General features: G+C 39.2%; 2 protein-coding genes across 2 annotated transcripts; one reads left to right on the top strand and one right to left on the bottom strand.

Moving 5' to 3' along the window:
- Window positions 1–1,244: 1,244 nt before the first annotated feature.
- Window positions 1,245–5,064, top strand: gnat1 (guanine nucleotide binding protein (G protein), alpha transducing activity polypeptide 1). The gene is made up of 8 exons (XM_050039261.1): window positions 1,245–1,350; window positions 2,361–2,403; window positions 2,481–2,622; window positions 2,736–2,893; window positions 2,970–3,098; window positions 4,360–4,489; window positions 4,616–4,769; window positions 4,874–5,064. Exons 1-8 carry the CDS (start codon window positions 1,245–1,247, stop codon window positions 5,062–5,064), a joined length of 1,053 nt encoding a protein of 350 aa, XP_049895218.1.
- Window positions 5,065–7,715: 2,651 nt separating this feature from the next.
- On the bottom strand, window positions 7,716–19,563 carry edem1 (ER degradation enhancer, mannosidase alpha-like 1). The gene is made up of 12 exons (XM_050039230.1): window positions 18,974–19,563; window positions 16,294–16,366; window positions 15,576–15,679; window positions 14,542–14,713; window positions 14,211–14,394; window positions 13,620–13,794; window positions 11,419–11,539; window positions 11,166–11,336; window positions 11,016–11,089; window positions 10,833–10,929; window positions 8,472–8,657; window positions 7,716–8,331 (listed from the first exon to the last, which is right to left on the bottom strand). The coding sequence occupies exons 1-12, from the start codon at window positions 19,441–19,443 to the stop codon at window positions 8,242–8,244; spliced, it is 1,917 nt and encodes a 638-aa protein (XP_049895187.1). The 5' UTR covers window positions 19,444–19,563; the 3' UTR covers window positions 7,716–8,241.
- Window positions 19,564–20,291: the final 728 nt, after the last annotated feature.

The raw sequence follows: 20,291 nt of genomic DNA, 5'->3' as shown, positions 1-20,291 counted from the left end.
AAAAGTTTGGACACCCCTGATTTACAGCCATGTATTCTTTACACCTTTTCAGTTCTGCACACAATTTGACCAATATATGATTAAAGTAGGCCACATGATTGAATGAATAAATGAGGAAAAAATATTAGGCCTATATATTCACTCATGATTTGATCTTATGATTCAATATCTTGCAGTAATTTCTTCAATCAGTGTTTGATTTGACTTGTCTCCAATCATTCATTGGATGGCATTTTTTCAGCCCAGGACACATGTGACTGCCTTTGTTCTTCAAATTATAAGGTCTTCACACAGAGTAGATACAAAATACATGTGGAAGTATGATTAAGTGCTATTAAGCTAAAGTGATAATAATGAAGTTTATTCTCAGCGCACTTTTCCAAACAGAAGTGAAAAGGAGGGAAACGCAGTGCAGTGCTCACACACACACTCATACTGTACATGCATGCATGTATAATTGAAAGTGAGTAGATTAGGATCCTTAACCAGCCTCAGATTGAGGTCAATGAGATTTGTCAGGTGAAACTGCAAAGCTCTTTAAGCACTTCAGAGCTCACACTTCAGTCTGCAGTATCCTATAAGAAATGTCAGTCTGTGTTTCTTCATGTTTCTGCGTGAGACATGAGGGGTGTGGTTATTTATTTCAGCTGGCCCATTTGCTGTGATTGTTGTACTGTGTGGAGTAGAGACTGTGGTTTTTTATGTCTAGTTGACCGTTTTGCAAACATGATACATTCAAGATCACACTTACTCTCACATCTGGTGTATTTTTCATTTTGGTCCGGATGTGAGATGAATCTAGTTTGTGGTAACAGCTATAGGCACACTCAGTGCTCAGCACCAAGTTATTCAGCTTTGCATGCTTCTCTTTTAAGGCACCCTAAGAACAGCATAGAGAGATAAGCACTTGAGCCGATGTTCATCTTCCGCTGAGCACAGCAAAGTCCCCCTAAAGGTTAGATCTCTCCTACACTGATGTATGTCTGCCTCTCCTCACACCTTTGGCTCTGCCCTAAAACGCTCCTGTCCTTGTGCTCCATTGGCCCGCCTCGGTCAGGTGGCCAGAGGATGCCCGAAATCTTCTCCTAAGACAGGAAAATACTCCAACATTCTCCAGTGTTTGCTGCAGGCGGTTGACGCATCAGCTGCACGGTTAGTCAGAGAGCAGGTGATCGGCTAGGACCTACTTCCATTTTCCTGACACTTGGCTTTTGAGCAGAGGGGCCCAAGCCAGGAGAAGTAGGATGGGGGCTGGAGCGAGCGCCGAGGAGAAGCACTCCAGAGAGCTGGAGAAGAAGCTGAAGGAGGATGCCGACAAGGATGCGAGAACTGTCAAGCTGCTGCTGCTAGGTAAAGACACTAAATAACAGGAAACTTCATCACCATGGTGACACATAATTAAGGGCCCCATGGTGCGGCTATTTTTTACCTTAAATCCTACAAGCCATATCTGAGACATAATTATAGCTGGTGCATTACTTTATCTCTTATAAAAAGTTTGATTAAATCGTTCGTACATGTCACCTTATTTCTAAGTTATCAACACAGACAGATCTTATTGACTGGAGTTTGTTAAGGACGGACGAAATGAATCTAAATAATCTTTTGATTGCATGATTTAAAAGCGTGTTCATTTATATTAACTGTGATTAAGACAAGCAACATGTTTGAGTAAAGGCTTAATAACACGTGTCATTGAATTGTTCAGACCCTTTGATAATCACTCAACCCAATCCCTTGTTAATCCTAAAACAGCAGGTCCTCCATCACAAAGGGCTTAACCCTGAAGGACATAGATACACTAGGACCTGTGGCTGTAGCATTCAAATACAATAACCTAAATACATAACATGCACAATGTAAGTAGCTGATTGGGATGAAAAATTTAGTACAAATTTTCAAGTTACATTAAATATTTTTTAATTTAAGGGCCGACGAAATCTGTATAGACCAATGTTGGATTTAAAAGCAAAAGCGTTTCCAAGATTACACTGATGCAGCTCGGTATATAATTTTCTATAATGTCTCTAAGGTTATTATAGATATTGTTTCACACTCAGCTTAATCGTCTCCTCATGACATTGTGGGTCAGGGACGGGGAAAGTTCTTTCTGACATCAGCTTTGAATGCGATTAGACCTGAAGTAAGAAGTATTATGACCTGCTGTGATCCTCTGTCTGATGAAAGCCATTACCTGCAGTTAATGTCATTTTCCGCTCACATGCATGAAACCCAAAACATAAATTAAAGTACAAACACTATGAATCAGAAGAAGTCATATTCCTTCAAAATCCTCATAAATGTGGAAAACTTTGAAATAAAGTTTGGAATACAAACATCTTTTTTCTACTTTCATACAGGTGCTGGAGAATCAGGCAAAAGCACTATCGTCAAACAGATGAAGTAAGATATCTGATATTTCGACTATTTTCCTCTTTGACCGACTGTAAATCACAAACTAATGCTGTGTCTCTCATCAGAATTATCCACAAAGATGGTTACTCACTTGAAGAGTGCTTGGAGTTCATTGTCATCATCTACAGCAACACCCTGCAGTCCATCATGGCCATCGTGAAGGCCATGAACACACTCAATATTAACTACGGCCACTCTGATCAGCAGGTGACAGCTGAGATGTTGATTTTAATGTGTTTTGCATGAATTGATTTTAGGTTTCCAGCAGACTATTAAACATGGATCGTATGTGTCCCTGTCCTCTTAAATCCACCCTGCAGGATGATGCCCGTAAACTCATGCATCTTGCAGACACCATTGAGGAGGGCAGCATGCCCAAGGAGATGTCAGACATCATTTTGCGCCTGTGGAAGGACTCTGGCATCCAGGCGTGCTTTGACAGGGCCTCGGAGTACCAACTCAACGACTCTGCTGGATAGTAAGAAATCACCCGAACTAAGAATTAAAATAGTCACATTAGTGTTTGTCATTAAATGAATTTTATTTTCCCTCAGCTACTTGAATGACTTGGAGCGACTGATCCAACCAGGCTATGTGCCCACTGAACAGGATGTGCTGCGATCAAGAGTGAAGACCACTGGTATCATCGAGACCCAGTTTTCCTTCAAAGATCTCCACTTCAGGTGAATCAGCGACCCAGTCGCCGGGATAAATGGTGGTGTTGCACACTTCTGCAAACAATGGATATTCTAAATTTGTACGTTTCTTATGTAGCAGATATTATGAAACTTTGTGGTTCTTCACATTTCAATTTTCAATTTATGTTGTGACAGTGCTGTGGTTCACTTGTTGTTAGGGTTTAGGCACAAAAACCATTTAGTTAGGGTTAGGAAACATCATGTTTTGGCTTAAAATACCCAGTTTGGTCGCCACAGACACAGCTGGAAATGTCCCAACCTCTCACTAAAAATGCTTGATTGTGACACAACAAGCACAGCTGGAAATGTCCTGAGCTTTTGTTTGAAAAAATAGATTTTGATGCCACAAACACAGCTAAAAATGTCCCAACCTTTTGTTAAAAAATACCCAATTTTGTTGCCAGAAACAAGGCTGGAAATGTCCTGACCTCTCGTTAAGAAATACCTGATTTTGACATAACAAGCACAGCTGGAAATGTCCTCAGCTTTTGTTTAAAAAATTGATTTTGATGCCACAAACACGGCTAAAAATGTCCCGACCTTTTGTTAAAAAAATACCTGATTTTGTTGCCACAAACACAGCTGGAAATGTCCCGACCTCTCATCAAGAAATACCCAATTTTGACATAACAAACACAGCTGGAAATGTCCTGAGCTTTTGTTTAAAAAAAATTGATTTTGATGCCACAAACACGGCTAAAAATGTTCCGACCTTTTGTTAAAAAATACCTGATTTTGTTGCCACAAACAAGGCTGGAAATGTCCTGACCTCTCATTAAGAAATACCCAACTTTGACATAACAAGCACAGCTGGAAATGTCCTGAGCTTTTGTTTAAAAAAAATTGATTTTGATGCCACAAACACGGCTAAAATTGTCCCGGCCTTTTGTTAAAAAATACTTGATTTTGTTGCCACAAACAAGGCTGGAAATGTCCTGACCTCTCGTTAAAAGTACTCAGTTTTTTCACTATAATCACAGCTAGAAATGTCCCTACTTCTTAAAAAATACCTACTTATGTTGGTCTTGAACTGTGGTCCTGATGAGAAACTCAGCTCTTACAGATGTAATCAGAACTATGTCATACGCATCAACTGTACAAATGTTACATACCCGTGGTTTGAAGAAGAAAAGAGAATTTTATTCTACAGTATTTCTCGAGAGAGATGGGACCAATAACTTATCATCAATGCTCCCACTATACTGAATCGCAATCATGACGATAATGTGCTTCTGTTTCCATGCAGAATGTTTGATGTGGGTGGCCAGAGGTCCGAGAGGAAGAAGTGGATCCATTGTTTCGAAGGTGTGACCTGTATCATCTTCATTGCTGCTTTGAGCGCCTACGACATGGTGCTGGTGGAGGACGATGAAGTGGTATGTTTTCAGTGATATTTCATGCTTATACTATTTGCGTCTCATCTTTTTTGGACAATCAACAGTTGGTTCATTTAAAAGGCTCTTCTTTGGGACTTCATAAAATACACAAATCCTTTCTTTCAGAACCGAATGCATGAGAGTCTGCACTTGTTCAACAGTATCTGCAACCACCGCTACTTCGCCACCACCTCCATTGTACTCTTCCTCAACAAGAAAGACGTGTTCCTTGAGAAGATCAAGAAAGCTCACCTCAGCATGTGCTTCCCTGAATATGATGGTGAGGTTTATCAGAGCACACAAACTGCAGCACATTTGAAGACTTTAAAAAGTGACATGTTGATTAAAAAAAACAACCTTTTCTTTGATATTTTTTTGGTTAAGGCCCCAACACTTATGAGGATGCTGGTAACTACATCAAAGTACAGTTCTTGGACCTGAACTTGCGCAGAGATGTCAAAGAAATCTACTCTCACATGACCTGCGCCACAGACACAGAGAACGTCAAGTTTGTGTTTGACGCCGTAACCGACATTATCATCAAAGAAAACCTCAAAGATTGTGGTCTCTTCTAAGAGCCATGCTGAGAAACCCGATTAAGGTGAGTGAAGTTTGCACAGTATCGTAATGATGACTCAAATTCAACCAGCTAATAAGACTTGCTTTCTGTCTCTTGCAGGGTGATGTTGTAGCCCTGTCACATTCCAAAAATCCCCTCTCAATTCAAGCTGAGGACTGAAGATCAAAACCGTCCCCTCAAACAGCCGTCCTCACACCGGCGAACGCAAGAATTAAATATCAGTTTGTTGTGTTCAAAAATAAGTTGTAGCTTTGACAAAATACTTCGGGTCACCTGAGACCAGAAGACAGCTCCTCAGTCAGAAAATCCTGTGCAGATTTCAGATGAGTTGAATTTTAGTCGAGCTAACTTCTCGTTTGGAGGGCTATGCAATCTATAGGTAAGACATCAAAAGCTTTGTCAGCATAACGTGATTTCTTCTCACATTCACTAATGTGAATAGATGTCAGGCTAATAATGTATATTTGCTCCAGTAACTGGTCAGTGTACAGCTATGAAGCAAACAAGGGGGCCTCACCACCTGCAGACGCACTTCAACTTTTATTGAAAATGTGTAATAAAAAGAACTCGTCACTAGAAATGGCATTTATGTACAAGAACTCTACAGCACAAATTAAGCCGCAAGTCAAAGAGGTAACAAACAGAACTTTTAAGTTAAGCATTAGAAAATGTGACTTTTTGCAATAGTTAAAAAGGGCCAGTGTAAATATTTAAAGTGTTTTCTATTGGACAGTTTATGAAGTGTGGTGATACCATGTGGATCTGTAACGCTGCTGAGTGATAGATGTAATATACTTCAATTGAAAAGTCCTTGTGTAAAAGTTCACTGAATCCACGGGCCATTGAGCCAACTATCCTGTACAGAAACCCATGATTGTAAACCTTGAGTAAACCTATTAAAGCTTCTGTAGAAAACTGAGTTCTTTCCCATTTTTCACAAATAAAAACCAACACAGCTCCTGTCTTGTTCATAATCTGTCATTTATTAATTTCACAGGATATTTCAGGTTCCATTTCTGGCATTATGAAACCACTCATGTTGAGAATTTAACAGCCTTTACCAGTAATTTCAGACTGATTAAAGGAATAGTTCAACATTTTGGGAAATTGCTGTCTTGCCAAAACATAGACAAGGAGATCGATACCACTCTTATGCCTGAAGGGGAAATACGAAGCTACAGCTAGAAGCCAGTTAGCATAGCTTAGCACAAAGACAGCGGACAGAGGTAAACAGCTAGCCTGGCTCTGCCCATGTACAAAATTTACCTACGAGCATCTCTACAGTTCACATTAAGAGGTTACATCTTGTTCGATTTCAGATAGCTGTTTCCCTATTTTCTGTCTTTGTGCTAAACAAACCTAATCAGCTGCTGTTGGTAGCTTTATGTTTACTATATAGGGCCAATGTCACCAAATTTGCAATATGAGATCGATTTCTAGCGAATTAATTGGGATGTTTTTAACTCATTAAAACTAACACCATACTCCTGACCACTTTATAAGCACGCCAGGGTCCTGCAGGACTGCAATTTTCGAGTGACAAACATTTGTGATCTGCTGCGCTCATATTTGGGAAATGGCTTCAAGTAATATCAATCTTTAACTCTCAGCATAAAGTGAACAAGCATATTTCCCAAAATGTAATACAATTTCTTCAAAGATAAACTGAGACAAAGCGCTGGAGTGATGTCAGCCAATTTGAAAACTCAGAGTTATCATTTCTATGGCCTGAAGCAGTTCAGACAACACTTGAGAATACGAACAGCCGTCTCCCGAAGCCAAAGAAGATGCCGATGCTGTGATGTCATGGAGCCGTGCAGCCTGAAGCTCTGCTGAGCTTTACAGACACTTGGGATGTTTGGTAAAAAGAGGAGACACCTCAGTTAAACTGTACATGAATCGAACATCACAGTCAAGGAGACACCACACACAGTTTGTGTCTGTGTGGATCAATAATGTGTATTCACAGTACGACTGTACTTCAGTTCAGTGCGGTTATTCTTTGACTGCACATAACCAAGTTGGAAGATTTGCAATATAAATACCTAAGACTATCCTAAGACATTGTAGGCAACATTTTAAGAAAGTTTTATTTTTTTATGAAAGAATTGATATTTGTTTTTCTTTTAAACCCTGAGTTCTCACCACATGACAATAATAGGTATGATGATGTGCAAGTATGTGACAGAGAAACAGAAAAGAAACTGCAAATGGCAACTTCCATCAACTCTTAACAAGAATAAACTACGCAGGAGAGTCTGTGTATTAAATACGTCAGACAGAAAAATGATGGAAAACAAACGTTTTTGCTCGTTGACATTAAAAAAATACACTTTATGGCTTGTTTCGTCATGTCTAAAAAAAAACAGGAGCTCAATGTCATGATCAGTGTAAAACTGTACATACACATGGAATGACATCTATTGTGCAATATTGACAGTGGCCTCAAAAGAAACAAATACTTGATCATGTTATCCACAGCTAATATGCACTGTACAGTTTCTAGAAAGACCGAGAAAAAATAAAGGCACTTTAAAACAGCGAGAGCCTGAGCCTCTGTCTCACTGTCATCAACTGTTAATGTGGAGCCCTTGTTTAAAAGCACTGATCTAGTCGAGTGAATCAACTGCAGAGAGGCACTAATCATCATGTTTATACAGAGGCAAGTGTTTTTATAGGCAATACACTGTACATATGTGTGGCTAGATGGCACTGTTCCCATAAACACAATATGATTCACAGCTCAGCTGTAATTTCAAATAAGCATACACACAAAAAACACACATTGGTACACTCACACCTGAACAAACACCTTAACAGACAAAAACACACCAGCAATTCTAAAATCCACTCACACAGTCTCAATTTGTCACCGGGCAATAAGTACTGGAGCACGACTACTCGTTTTCCAGAGAAAAAGTTGTTCACCTTAGTTGACCACATGCTCACCCATCAAAGAGCGAAAACAACCACACACACGTTTAATTAATACAGCAAGTAATCAAGCTGCTTTCTCAGGTTTCCTTTAGTGTCAGTTTCCTGTCTGGATCCTGAGCAGCGGAGCAGACGGGACGAGGATTTTGACCGACAGTGGATCCACATCTGCACCTGAGGGGGGGTGTGTACTGAAGGTCTGTTGTTCATGTCAATATCACCACATGCATCCTCTTACTCAGAAAAGTCCCACCATGTGATCGATCTGCCTCATGTAGACGCTCTTTAATGGCAGAGTGTACCGTCGCTCCTCAGGAATCCTATCGCACTGTGAGAGAGAGAAAAGGCACAAAGAATGTATATGAAGGCGATGTAAGTGAATTTTAAGAAAATCGATTTTGAGAAATATTATCACACTGTAAGTAGCACATGAAAATGGTGAACAGTGAGCAAGGACGAAAGCCTTACGTTGCTGTCATTGCTCGGTGGTGGCCTGTTGTTTGGCTCTCGTGCTGCCAGCACTCCCTCTTCACAAGGAGACAAGTCATTCCACTGTTTCTCCCTGAAACGCTCATCTATAGGCACAACGTGGCCCTCTGTCGTGAAGATGTACTTGTTATCGGATTTGTGAAGTGGGTTGTCCTCATCAAACAGCTGCAATGCAAGAGACATTTTTTGTGTATATGACAGTGTGGAGAGAGTTGAGCCAAAAGTGGGTCTGAATTGGGAATGTGCCTAATGACTGATTTCTCTGACGTTTAGATGGAAGTTCCTCAAAACAAATTTAAGACTGCACTGACCTCTTCCAGTTCGCATCACTCATCAAAACTTATCTTTTCAAAATGTCTTTAAATGTGTGAATGATGTGTGTATTTTATGTGTTCTATTTTATAATTGTTTTAACTAATGCAAAGTGTCTTTGAGTACCATGAAAAGCACTCTATAAATAAAATGTATTATTATTATTATTATTATTATTAAAATAGTCTACTAGTCCTAAAAGTGAGAAAAACACTCAGAAAAGTCAAAATTGAGCACAATTTAGGGTATAAATAAAAATATATTGCCTATATGAGCCATTCGAAATTACTTTTTTCAAATCGTATTTTAAATAATGTTGAAATGTGTGGCACTTTGCGCAGTGCTTTATGAACACTGTGCATTATCCTACATAACAAAACAACAACTCACTAACTAAAAGCTAACAATAACATTTATTTAAAATAATATTATTCAAGAGAATTAATCTTTAGGAAACGTGCCTGGTTATTAAAAAGGCATTTTCATTGAGGAAACAAAATCACATAAAATAATGATCATTTTAATAACAAGTTTTTCAGACTAGTATTTCTGGTGGCAACGAGCAAAGGATGCATCCAGTCAACCAATCACGCACATCCCTAGTCTGAATTGTATTCTGACAATGGCTGTGTGACACTGACAAAATCAGATGAGATTATATTTTTGATTGAGTATCTTGACATATTAATAATGTGACAACATTTAAAGGGTATCTAATGATGTTTCTAAGAGACACTAATAATCAGTTTGCTGCTTTTATCTGTTTTATGTCATTGTAAATGAAATATGTCTGGGTTTGCAGCTGCTGCTTGAAAAAAGTAATTTGAGAATGCAACATTAAGTTCTTGGAAAAATAACTGAGTTCCTAAGAGTGAATGCAGTGATTGAAAAAACAAATCCATCACTTAATCTGTGAAAACTAAACATTCATTTCAGCAGTGATTTAAAACATGATAATGGAGTGAAATTAGGTTACAGTGAACACTTTGCTCAGCTTGAACAGTCTGCTATAGGAAATTGTGGGATAGGTGGGAATAACGTATCAGCCTCTCACTTCCTTCTGTGTAATAGATGTTAGGAAATGCATTATCAGACACGACATAGACAACACAGAACATCCCAGATTTTATCAAACTTGTGTTCTGCTCATGTAAATCAAAGAGCTGAGTACGATTCTGAAATGTATTATCTGTAAAGATCCTTGCAGTTTTTATTGGGACTGCCCTCCAAAGCAAGAGTCTTAAATTCTTAAAGATCTAAGTTACTGAATAAACTTCTCTGCCTTGCAAGAAAATGCATATTTTTTTTAAATTGGATCCAAGAAAAAAACCCTATTGGCAACACAATTGGTACAAAGAAATCTTCAGGGTATTTCCCATGGAAAGACTCAGTTCCAAAAAGGGAAATGAGAGCAGCATCATATACGTATGTATGGCAGCCACTGATAAATCACTTTCCAACTGCAGTGACTTTACTCAAAGAGGAAGCAGCACAGTGGATTGGGAAGCTGCAGGGGCCCTTCTCCAATTCACTCAATGAATGATATGCATGTTTAAAAGTGTATTAGCAACAGTGTGTGTGCATAATATGTATCTTTTTCTGATTAATATATGTGTCTAACATCTGACTTTTTAATGTAACAGGAAAGGTTACATTCAGCAGTCACACCCAGGTCAAATGCCTCTGCAGTAGTCACAGGTATTTATTAGCTCCAGCTCTAATCTGCATTGATGGAAACACCCTGCTGTGTGCGCTAATTTTAGCCTGTTTACCAGCAAGATGCAATGACGCATCACAACAAAATACCATCCATCTCCACCCAAGCAGCACTTAAACATCGTTTGAAAGAGAGGCTAAATAAGTAAGAGATATATAAAAGGAAGTAACCTCCATGAAGTTGTCACAGGGCTCCAAGCTGGCCAGTCCATGACACTGAACATGACACACCAAAAAACCCACACATACAGCATTCTTTCACATTCATATATAACATAACTTTATATCTGACGTGCTCCGGCTGTAACTTACCAGGTAAAGATATTTGCATGTCTCACTGAGGAAGAAGCTCTCCATGCGATCCTCTTTGGATTTGTCCACGACATGGTGGAGAGTGGCGTACCCACATCTGCAAGTGACACAGATGAGTTCAGAGTAGGGACATCAAAGCTCTGTGAACCTTTCAATAAAAAGTATATTTCACATGTTCCTCACCTGACTTTGGCATTTTTCTCAAGGCTCTGAAGAATATCCATTCCAACATGCAAATAGAAAGGATTTTTGGTCGCCTGTGGGGAAGAAAAGTAACTCTTGAGTAAAAGATAACGAACCACCAGCAGCCATGTTGTGTTAGCAGGTCGGTACCTGGTACAGCAGATAGGTTGACTCCACCAGCTCTGGCCTTAAGGGGTAGAAGAGCACATCAGGAGCCTGCAGCTGCCAGTTGTATCTCTCTGGCAGAGCCCCAAAGCGCTTCCAGATGGCATAGTAGAAGGCGTGCAGGCAAATTGCATTATCTACATCCCCATTCAGCACCTAGTGCACAACACCTCAATTTAGTTGAACACATATTTTACACTCGTATTTTAAATCTGTCACAACATGCACATAATCTGACCTGCAGCCCAGGGAAGAAGGCCTGGAGGGAGTCAATCCAGGTGTTCATTATCTCACCGCTGAACATGTTCACATTAACATAGAGAGGCGGGTCACCCTCTCCTTCATTACACGACTCTCTCCTGGAAAAACACAGAGACAGAAGAGGGTTCACAATATGTCATATGACTAAATACATGTTCACATTACAGGACTCAATGCTCAATGTCTAATTTTTTCCCTTTGCCTGGACTGTTCACATTCACATTTCACCCATATCTGACATCAGTGTGAACGGATCTCTGCCCTGAAACATCTCATATGCAACCAATAACATCATACGCATGCACTTTGGAACGACAACAAGAAAGATCACGTTTGCAAGACAGGCATTTGGGAAGAAATTAATGACATAGCGGTACAAGTGTTCATTTTACGAATGATTTGCTGCTGAGGTCAATCTGTCATATGTTGAGGATGAGGGTTAGAAAAGAGGGAGAGAGATGTGGGTGCAATAGAAGTGGGGCTGCGATGTGGAAGGTTTCACACAGAAACGGACTACATTCCAAGATCCCTGTCGGTGCCTAACAACAATATGACTGTTCTGACAGCAGCTGCATGGTGATAATGATAATAACTGTATTTGTAGTGCACTTTTCGAGCTGAAAGCACAAAGGTGAGGAAAATACAAAACAAAAATGAAACTAATAAAACATAAGCATATACATATGCCTACACCAACATATATACCTGTAAGCATGCATACATATACACATGGCTGCAAATACACACACAATAAGTCTTATCAACTTTCAGGAAAGGCCAATATGTAAAATTAAGTTTTCCAATGAGCTTTAAAGATGTGAATGGAGTCAACTGATCTGATGCTCAATGGGAGGCTGTTCCAAAGCCGAGACGTGAGAACTGAAAAGGCTTGATCGCCCTTCTTCTTTAACCTGGACTCTGGAACAGTTAGAAGACCCAGACTAGCAGACCTGAGGGGCCTGTTTGGATGTTACAGTTTGAGAAGCTCAGTTATATGGTCACTGCTGATGTGTGATGCGCAAGTGTCATACTGGGCTTTTAGTTTGTGATTTACTGCTGTATAGTTAGGGGTTTCTTATATTTTACTGATGTCTATTTTAAATTCAGTGTTGGAACGACCCCTCATGAATACTGTTTCGTTTTACCTGCATTACTGTTGTATGTTTCCTGAGCTGACAATTAAAGTCAATTAAAGATTTGGATTTGATTTGATTATATACTCTTATGCCAGATCATTGAGAGCCTTATATGTGATTAAAAGTACTTTAAAATGGATTCTGAAAGAGACTGGAAGCCAGCGCAGGGAGGCAAAAATAGGTGTGATGTGTGAGGAACATTCTGTAAGTCTAGCTGCTGAATTTTGAACAATTTGGCACTGGTGTGTAGAGCGATTGTTTCGGCAGGTGAACAAGGCATTAAGGTAACCAAGGAAGGAGGATATAAGAGCATGTATGATTTTCTCTGTGTTATTAAAAGGACAGAAGTGACCTACATTTGGAGATATAAGTGACCTAATGTGGAGACATTTCTCAGATGATCAGATATGTATAAGATTTAAGACCACACATGAAAGTGGCCCTGATCTGATTGAAAATAAAAGTCATATTTCTGTGTCCACACTACTCACTACTACTAAAAATGATATGTGTCACATGAGAACAAAAAAAAATGTTTGGGCCACATTTGCTTGTAATGTTGTAATGTAATGAACAAAGCCAAAGTCTGAGTATGTTTGCTCTTAATAATAATAATCCTAATTATATGTTTGTATATTTTCATATAAAAGCAGCCACAGTGCTCCTGACATTCTCCTGCTGTTTGCCACTGACCAGCTGAAGGTTTTGTCTCTTACTTGAGGGCTATTTATCAGCAGTTGCTAAGGTGAAACAAAGTGTTGCGTTCCTGTGTGACTACGTGTGAGTGCAGATGTTCCACCAGACATCTCATGACATCCTCAAGTCTCAGCTAGCTTTCCACATCCCTCCATAAGAAACACAATACTGTTAAACACGTCAGCAGTTGTAATTCCTCTTTTATTGGCCAATCCCGGAGAGAGATTGGTTTACATAGCTGCGACAGTTTCCCTGTTTCAGGTGCAGCTTCATGTGAAGCTCCCTAAAGCCACCAACACACCCAGAGTGCACGCATTGTGTCGCATTCTTTCAGTGTGGGACTCACCCTCTCCTCATGTGGTTCTGAATGCTCTCGTAAGCAGCTTGGAACATCCTGTAGTCCTCTTTCTCACCAAAAAGGATGTACGATTTCAGCAAATACTCATAGAAGGAGTCCATACCGGCTCCAAGACCACTCTGCTTGCCCACCCACTGGCCTGTTTGGATGTTTACTACATTCCCTGGAGAGGGAGAAACAGATATCAGAGAAAAATGCTTTAAATGCTATGATAATTGTCGGTGTTGTGTTTATATGTTGTGGACTTGAAGGGACAGTTCACCCTAGAAATCTTCTTACACGTGGTGCCATTTATCAGTCTAGACAGATTTGGTGTGAGTTGTTGAGTGTTGGAGATATCGACCACAGAGATGTCTGCCTTTTTTAAAAAGATAATGCACTAGATGGCACTTAAACCACCAAAAAACACTCGGCAACTCACACCAAAACAATCTAGATTAATAAATATCATTACAGGTTAAACGAAAAATATGTATTTTTGATTCTGGGGTGAACTGTTCCTTTAAACATGCTGGATAGAAGCTTAATTAAGCAAGAAAGAAATCAAGGAACAAGGAGAAGCTACACAACTTTACTTACCTAACAGACCGGTTTCGTTGCTCCTCAAGTTCCACAGAGCTCTGACAGCTCGTCTGGCCACCCACTCAAATGTGGAATCTCCAATCAAGCGGCTCAAAATCCCAAACTCCACCAGCAGGGACCCGGCTCCTGCAGTGCACGTCTCATTGATGCTATCAGCAGGAACTCCAGTCTTTAGGTTCACCTGCATTTCAGGTACAAATCAGTAAAGATGCTAAGTCATGCAACTTCCATAACTACTTTAGGCAGAGCTATGACAGTTTGAAACCCTTGTCTGTATTTTAGCAGGACTCTTGTACAGTGAACCTCTAATTCTAACAGTCTCACTCACCCTGGGGTAAGGAATGCCTGTGCTGGTGTTCTCAAAGGCCGGCAGTAAGCGGACAGCCAAGTCATGAGCCAAGTGAAGCAGCTCATTATCGTAACCGTCAAAGCTGACCTTGCCGAATGGATGTTTTGGGTCCGTCAGCAGGATGTGAGATGAGATAAGGCTTCCCAGGATCCTTCAAAAGATGAGAGAAATATTCATCTGGGGTTCAACACAGAGACTGATTGTGAAAAAAAATCAGGCAAAAAAAAAATCACATGTCAAACTGTTTATTACTATGGACCTCATGGAAACAGCCCGTCAATTTGAAACTGTCATCTTTGGCCAGCATTATTTATTAATTCAGAAACAATTAAAAAGTCCAATTAGGTTAGGGCTACATACCTAATCATAAAATGATCACAATCAAGATTTTGGGTTTCACAATTAAACTTTGATGAGTTTATTTGAAGTGTTTTTAGAGTTTAGATATTTGAAGCAATTCTATTCATGTGACAGTAGGCCTGTCATGACAACTGCTTTTGCTGGACGATATAATATCCCAGAAATATTTACCATAAACGATATTATTGTCGTTTTAAGATCTTTTTTTATGTTTACTACTGATATAATGATACTGTAATAGCATTTCAATGCAAGTACACATTTTCAAAGCACAGACACTTGAATTGCAGGATCATGTTGGCTAAAATATTAGCGACAATCTTCATAAATGTGAAACAACAACTACAAAAAAATGCAAGTTAACACAACAACATTACCGCACGATATATGAACATGACAATAATTAATGGCGACCTCGATAAGTCAGTAATGTAGCTATCATGACAGGGCGAGGCCTAAGTATAAGTTTACTGAGTGCATAAAGAAAGTAAAAGCAGTCGTCAGTTTGAAATGGTCACATTTGAGGGTTTTTGAGAAAGTCTCACATAATTTGTGTATTGAAATGTTCCATATTTTAAATAATTCAGAAATTTAGAGAATGTCGCCCAAAATATCGCTCATGTAAAGTTCTTCTTGTGTAGCGACATTTGTACCTGATGTTTGCCTCGAAAACTTGCACAGTGGAGTCCTTGTCAAAAGATACAGTATCTATAACCAGCTTGACAGCTCTCTGGAACTCTGTCACATTGCCGAGCACCTGCAGAGAAACACCACATTATGTAACCACAGTTTACTCTATCAACAAGCTCATTTGGCATTTACACTGAGAGGCTTCCAGATATTTGACTCAAATTATATTCTTACCATTATAGATGGAAACTATTGTAAAGAAGCTCTGAAGCCATCCAGTTACAACTTCATAAAATAGTCTGGTGCGTGTTCGTTTGTGTGCAGAAATGATTTTGGTGTCTCAGGAGATGCCCTGGACTGACACAGGCAGTTCAGAAACTCTGCTCCACCTGACTCCATGTCACAGGAAGTGTTAAGTGTGGCAGAAAACACCCAACTTACAACACAGGAAATGCTAACCACTGTTCCACTTTACCACTGTTCCACTTTTCCACTGTGCCACTGCATACAATACAAAACCCTGCTTTTGCAAAACAGGTGCTGTTAAAGTCATGAGGAGAAAAAAAACATTTTCTACCTCACAAAATGGATCAAGTTGCTTTCTAATCTTACAGTGGGTAACATGTTTTAATAAATTCTGCACAGATTCTTTTCTTTTTAACTCTTAGAGAAGTTTCTAAACTCTCCTGAGTTTGCAGGACATTATGCAACATAAAGACACAGTAACTGAGTATAACTTACCAGTAGGGTGTCTAAGGTGTCAATCAGTGTAAGGGAGTAGTTCCCCAAAACGTCATTTATGTTGATGTTCGACCTGAAGTTAAAGCAGTGAAACAGACTTGGTGTCAGACAAGTGAAATCGCACCTTTTAAATCCAACAACATTGTACAGTGTTGTGCAGACATGAGGGCAAAATCTTATCTTAGCAGATGGGATGGAGAGAAAAACAGAAACACCACATTTAAAATATATGTAAATTGTAATTAGCATCATGAGTAGAGGGTTTCCTTCCTGAATTATCTGACATCACACCGCAAACACTTCAGGACTCCTGAGAGACTATTAAAGCAACAGCTACAGCTGATGTGAAGACAATAGGTGGTTATTCCCCTGACAAACAGGCTAAGACTGCAACTAACAATTATCTTCATTATCAGTTTATCTAATGATTATGTTCTCTATTCATTAAATGTTGGGCATTTTTGTTTGGAAAGTGAATCATCAAAATAACTGACGATAAATGTTCTGATGATCTAATATTGATATATTATTCTAGCTCCAGCACAGGCATCATTATTTTGTTGCAACTCTGTCTCTCATGTGGCAGGGCAATTTCATTTCTACTCAAAAATGTTGCACATTTCCATCAAGTGACTGAAAAGAATGTTGATGGGTAACATTGCTGACATCACAGCTGCAGATAATGAGGATTTATTTCATCATTCACATAATAATAATAATACATTTTATTTATAAGCGCCTTTCAGAACACTCAAGGACACTGTACACAGCAATAAAACAAAACAATAAAAACACAGATTCATATTTTAACTGAAAACCTCTCTGTCCTGCTGCATCTAAAGAAGAGTTTGGAAACTACCTGCATGGTCAGATACCACAATGGCTGAGCACAAAATATGTTTTCCTGTAATTAATATACAGACTTGCTTTTATGTAAGGTCAAATTTGCTTCTGTTAAAACAATAATCTAATATATCTTAACCTCAGTTACCTTATTTTTGGTCTATTACACACTTCATGCAAATACTGCACGAGTGTCACATTGTACGCTTGTATTCTAAACGTCTAAATTAACAGTACAGGGAGGGAAATCTTATAGCTGACATACTGTAGTGTAATCCTACTCTTTCTGTTTCAATGTTCAGCACAGGGGAATAACATGCACAGGTGTTTCAGCTACACTGAAAGACGAAGCATCTGTGCATTTTACTCCCCTGAGCGAGACATAAAACTGGGGACCTGGATATGCAAACACTTCTCTTGCATGCTCGATTTCCTTCTCTCTTTTCATTCCTGGTTGAGCGTGATGTTGGTTAACCAAGTAGTTAATTGACAAATATTCAATAAATCATTCAAGCCATTTTGAGTCTTTTTATTTTTTAACAAAAATGACACATAATAACTGGCTCCAGCTTATCAAATTTGAACATTTCCTGGCAGTTTTAGACTTTTGCAATAAAAAAAACAGATTATCCATGGGGTTTTGATTGTGCACACAAGTAATTTGAAGATGTCACCCATAAAGCTGCAACGACTGGTGGACTCAAAGACAATGAATCGCCAACTATTTTGGTAGTTGATTGATTAAGTCATTTTTCAGGCAAAACTGTCAAACATTTGCTGGTTCCAGCTTCTTAAATGTGAGAATTTGCTGCTTTTTTTAAATTCATTTTTGATAGTTAGTGAGGCGTCTTTAGCTGCTGGTTGGACAGAAAAAGCAAAGTGAAGATGTCACTTTGGGCTCTAGGAAAGTGTTTGAGCATTTTTTTTTTTTTTTTTTGAAATGATATGGACTAAATTATTCATTCATAATCATATAATTATAATAAATAAAATAAAAAGAATAAGAAACAAAATATAGTATAATAAAATAAAATATCTTAAAATATAATAAATACAAATAAAATATTTAAAAAAAATAGCATAAATAAAAATATAATATAATAAAATAAAATAATAATAAAGAATCATATAATTATAATAATATTTATTTATAATGATACTTTATAATAAAATAAAATAATAATAAAGAATCATATAATTATAATCATATATTTATTTAGAATGATTCATCCTGAAAATAATCGCCACCTTACTCAATATTGAAAATAATTGTTAGTTGCAGTCCTTCCTACCTGGGGCTGTGGGAAAATGAGATAGACATTTCTTTTTACTATTTCCTGACATTTAATAGACCAAACAATCAACTAAAGCAGCTATATTAATAATGGAATTATGTTTATATTATATTTTTTCTACCTTCATAAGATTTCATATTTCCATGAGGTTTCACTATCCAAATATCAAATGCATGATGTGATGAAGACATTCAGCACTCCCTTAATGTGACAGAGCCCCCCTGGACCCTCATCAAGGCTCCTTCAGTGGTACCTGGATCCCAGTTTTGGACCTTGTGTTGTGTCTTATGCAAAGGTGCCTGAAACAGTGAGCAGCAGCGGGCAGCACTGGCATCAGTAGGATTACACTACAGGCTAATATGATTACAAAGTACATGCAAATAGAGTCTGCAGAGGACAGTTAGGATGCAACTGTCTGTCATGCAGCCTGGGTGTGCTGTGCAGTTCAGGGTGCCACTCCACTGGCAGCACAACACATAACACACTTGTCTTATAGAAAGCATTAACCTGCAGGTGCAGGTAGTCAGCTTTGAATGACTCACGGGTTTTGCACGTCTGGTCCCCTCCCCTCACAGTCAATGGGATTCAGCTCGTCCTCGGGAAAGGCATGTTTCATGTAATTGTCATACCCGAAATAAAACATTTCCTTCGCCATGTCCTTCATTTTGGCTTTCAGGGTATCTGGGAATGAGCTGTATCTCCGCACGTACTCGTCCTTGTTGCCATCGAAGAAGCTCAGGTAGGATCTCCTGTGGGACCCCTCTCCCACCTTCGCACAGGTGGTCGCCACCTCCTCATGTCTGTGGCCGTGTATTCGCTGAGACCACGAGTTAGCCCTCGGGTCGGTCCCTTTTTCGTCCCTGAATAACAGGTCTAATTTGTGCAAACTGAAACTGAGTGGGAAGTTGAACCCGCAGCTAACGTTAGGTCCCAGTCCGAAAGCTAGCCACAGCACACAGCTGAGGGACAGTCTCAATACGACCAGACCAACTACTATTGACCTCCATTGCATCTTTGCCCCGGCTCGGTCTTTAAAAGCATAATTTAAGTCCACACACGTCCGACGGGTGAACGAATGTGAAACCCAGGCTAAACTACAAGCACACAGGTTGTGGCGATTCCGCCCCGTACGCTTCCTGTCAACAGACCAGCCCCTCCCAGATCCTGAGCTGTGATTGGTGCTTCTCTTGTGTCGTCACGCTACATAATGAAGCAGACTCGTCCTGTGATTGGTCGAAGAGCTGTCAATCTCCGGGTTGCGTTTCGTGGCAGTCCTGACGTGTCTTAACTCAACTTCTGCTCCAATAGAAAACAGCCACAAAAGTGAGACGTTCAGGGGCACAGAGTTTTAAAACACAAACATGGTTTGGCAAGGTTCAAATCCTCACACAGACAGAAAATAAAAGCAATAAAGTAGATATGTTAATTCTAATTTTTAATTTGGATCCCCACTAAGGTAACAGCTACTCTTCCTGGGGTCTACACACAACAGAATATAGCATAACAACACATAATCTATAACACATATTTAGACAAGATCAATCTCTCAAGACAGATTCTGCAATTTACATTGTAGAGGGAAAAAAAAAATTCTTTTTTCATTTCCAGATTGAGACAAGATAAGATAAGGAAGACTTTAAATCCCACAACAGGGAGCAGCGCAAGAGTCAGTAGCAAGAGATGGGAAAAGAAAAAGTGATAGCATGCCAAAAAAATGGATTAAAATATTACAAAAATATAACTGAAGTAAAATTAAGAAGAAAAAAACATAAAATCTCTAAGCCCTATTTACACCTTTCAGTATACAGATACTGGATGTCCATGGTAAAAAGTTGCACAGGATAACTAAAATACACACAT

The sequence above is a fragment of the Epinephelus moara genome, chromosome 24, assembly GCF_006386435.1.
Source record: "Epinephelus moara isolate mb chromosome 24, YSFRI_EMoa_1.0, whole genome shotgun sequence".
NCBI lineage: Eukaryota > Metazoa > Chordata > Actinopteri > Perciformes > Serranidae > Epinephelus > Epinephelus moara.
Note: the sequence above shows the minus strand (reverse complement) of the source record. Positions and strands in the feature narration are given on the sequence as shown.

What these genes read in the sequence shown, in the direction of transcription:
- gnat1 (XM_050039261.1), top strand. Translation starts at nt 1,245, where the DNA reads ATGGGGGCTGGAGCGAGCGCCGAGGAGAAGCACTCCAGAGAGCTGGAG. An exon ending in ACGGCCACTCTGATCAGCAG is followed by an intron (nt 2,623 to 2,735) that starts GTGACAGCTGAG and finishes TCCACCCTGCAG; the next exon opens with GATGATGCCCGTAAACTCAT. An exon ending in TTCAAAGATCTCCACTTCAG is followed by an intron (nt 3,099 to 4,359) that starts GTGAATCAGCGA and finishes GTTTCCATGCAG; the next exon opens with AATGTTTGATGTGGGTGGCC.
- edem1 (XM_050039230.1), bottom strand. Translation starts at nt 19,443, where the DNA reads ATGCAATGGAGGTCAATAGTAGTTGGTCTGGTCGTATTGAGACTGTCC. An exon ending in CAGAACCACATGAGGAGAGG is followed by an intron (nt 11,540 to 13,619) that starts GTGAGTCCCACA and finishes GTGTTTTTCCAG; the next exon opens with GAGAGAGTCGTGTAATGAAG. An exon ending in CACCGAGCAATGACAGCAAC is followed by an intron (nt 8,332 to 8,471) that starts GTAAGGCTTTCG and finishes TCTCTCTCACAG; the next exon opens with TGCGATAGGATTCCTGAGGA.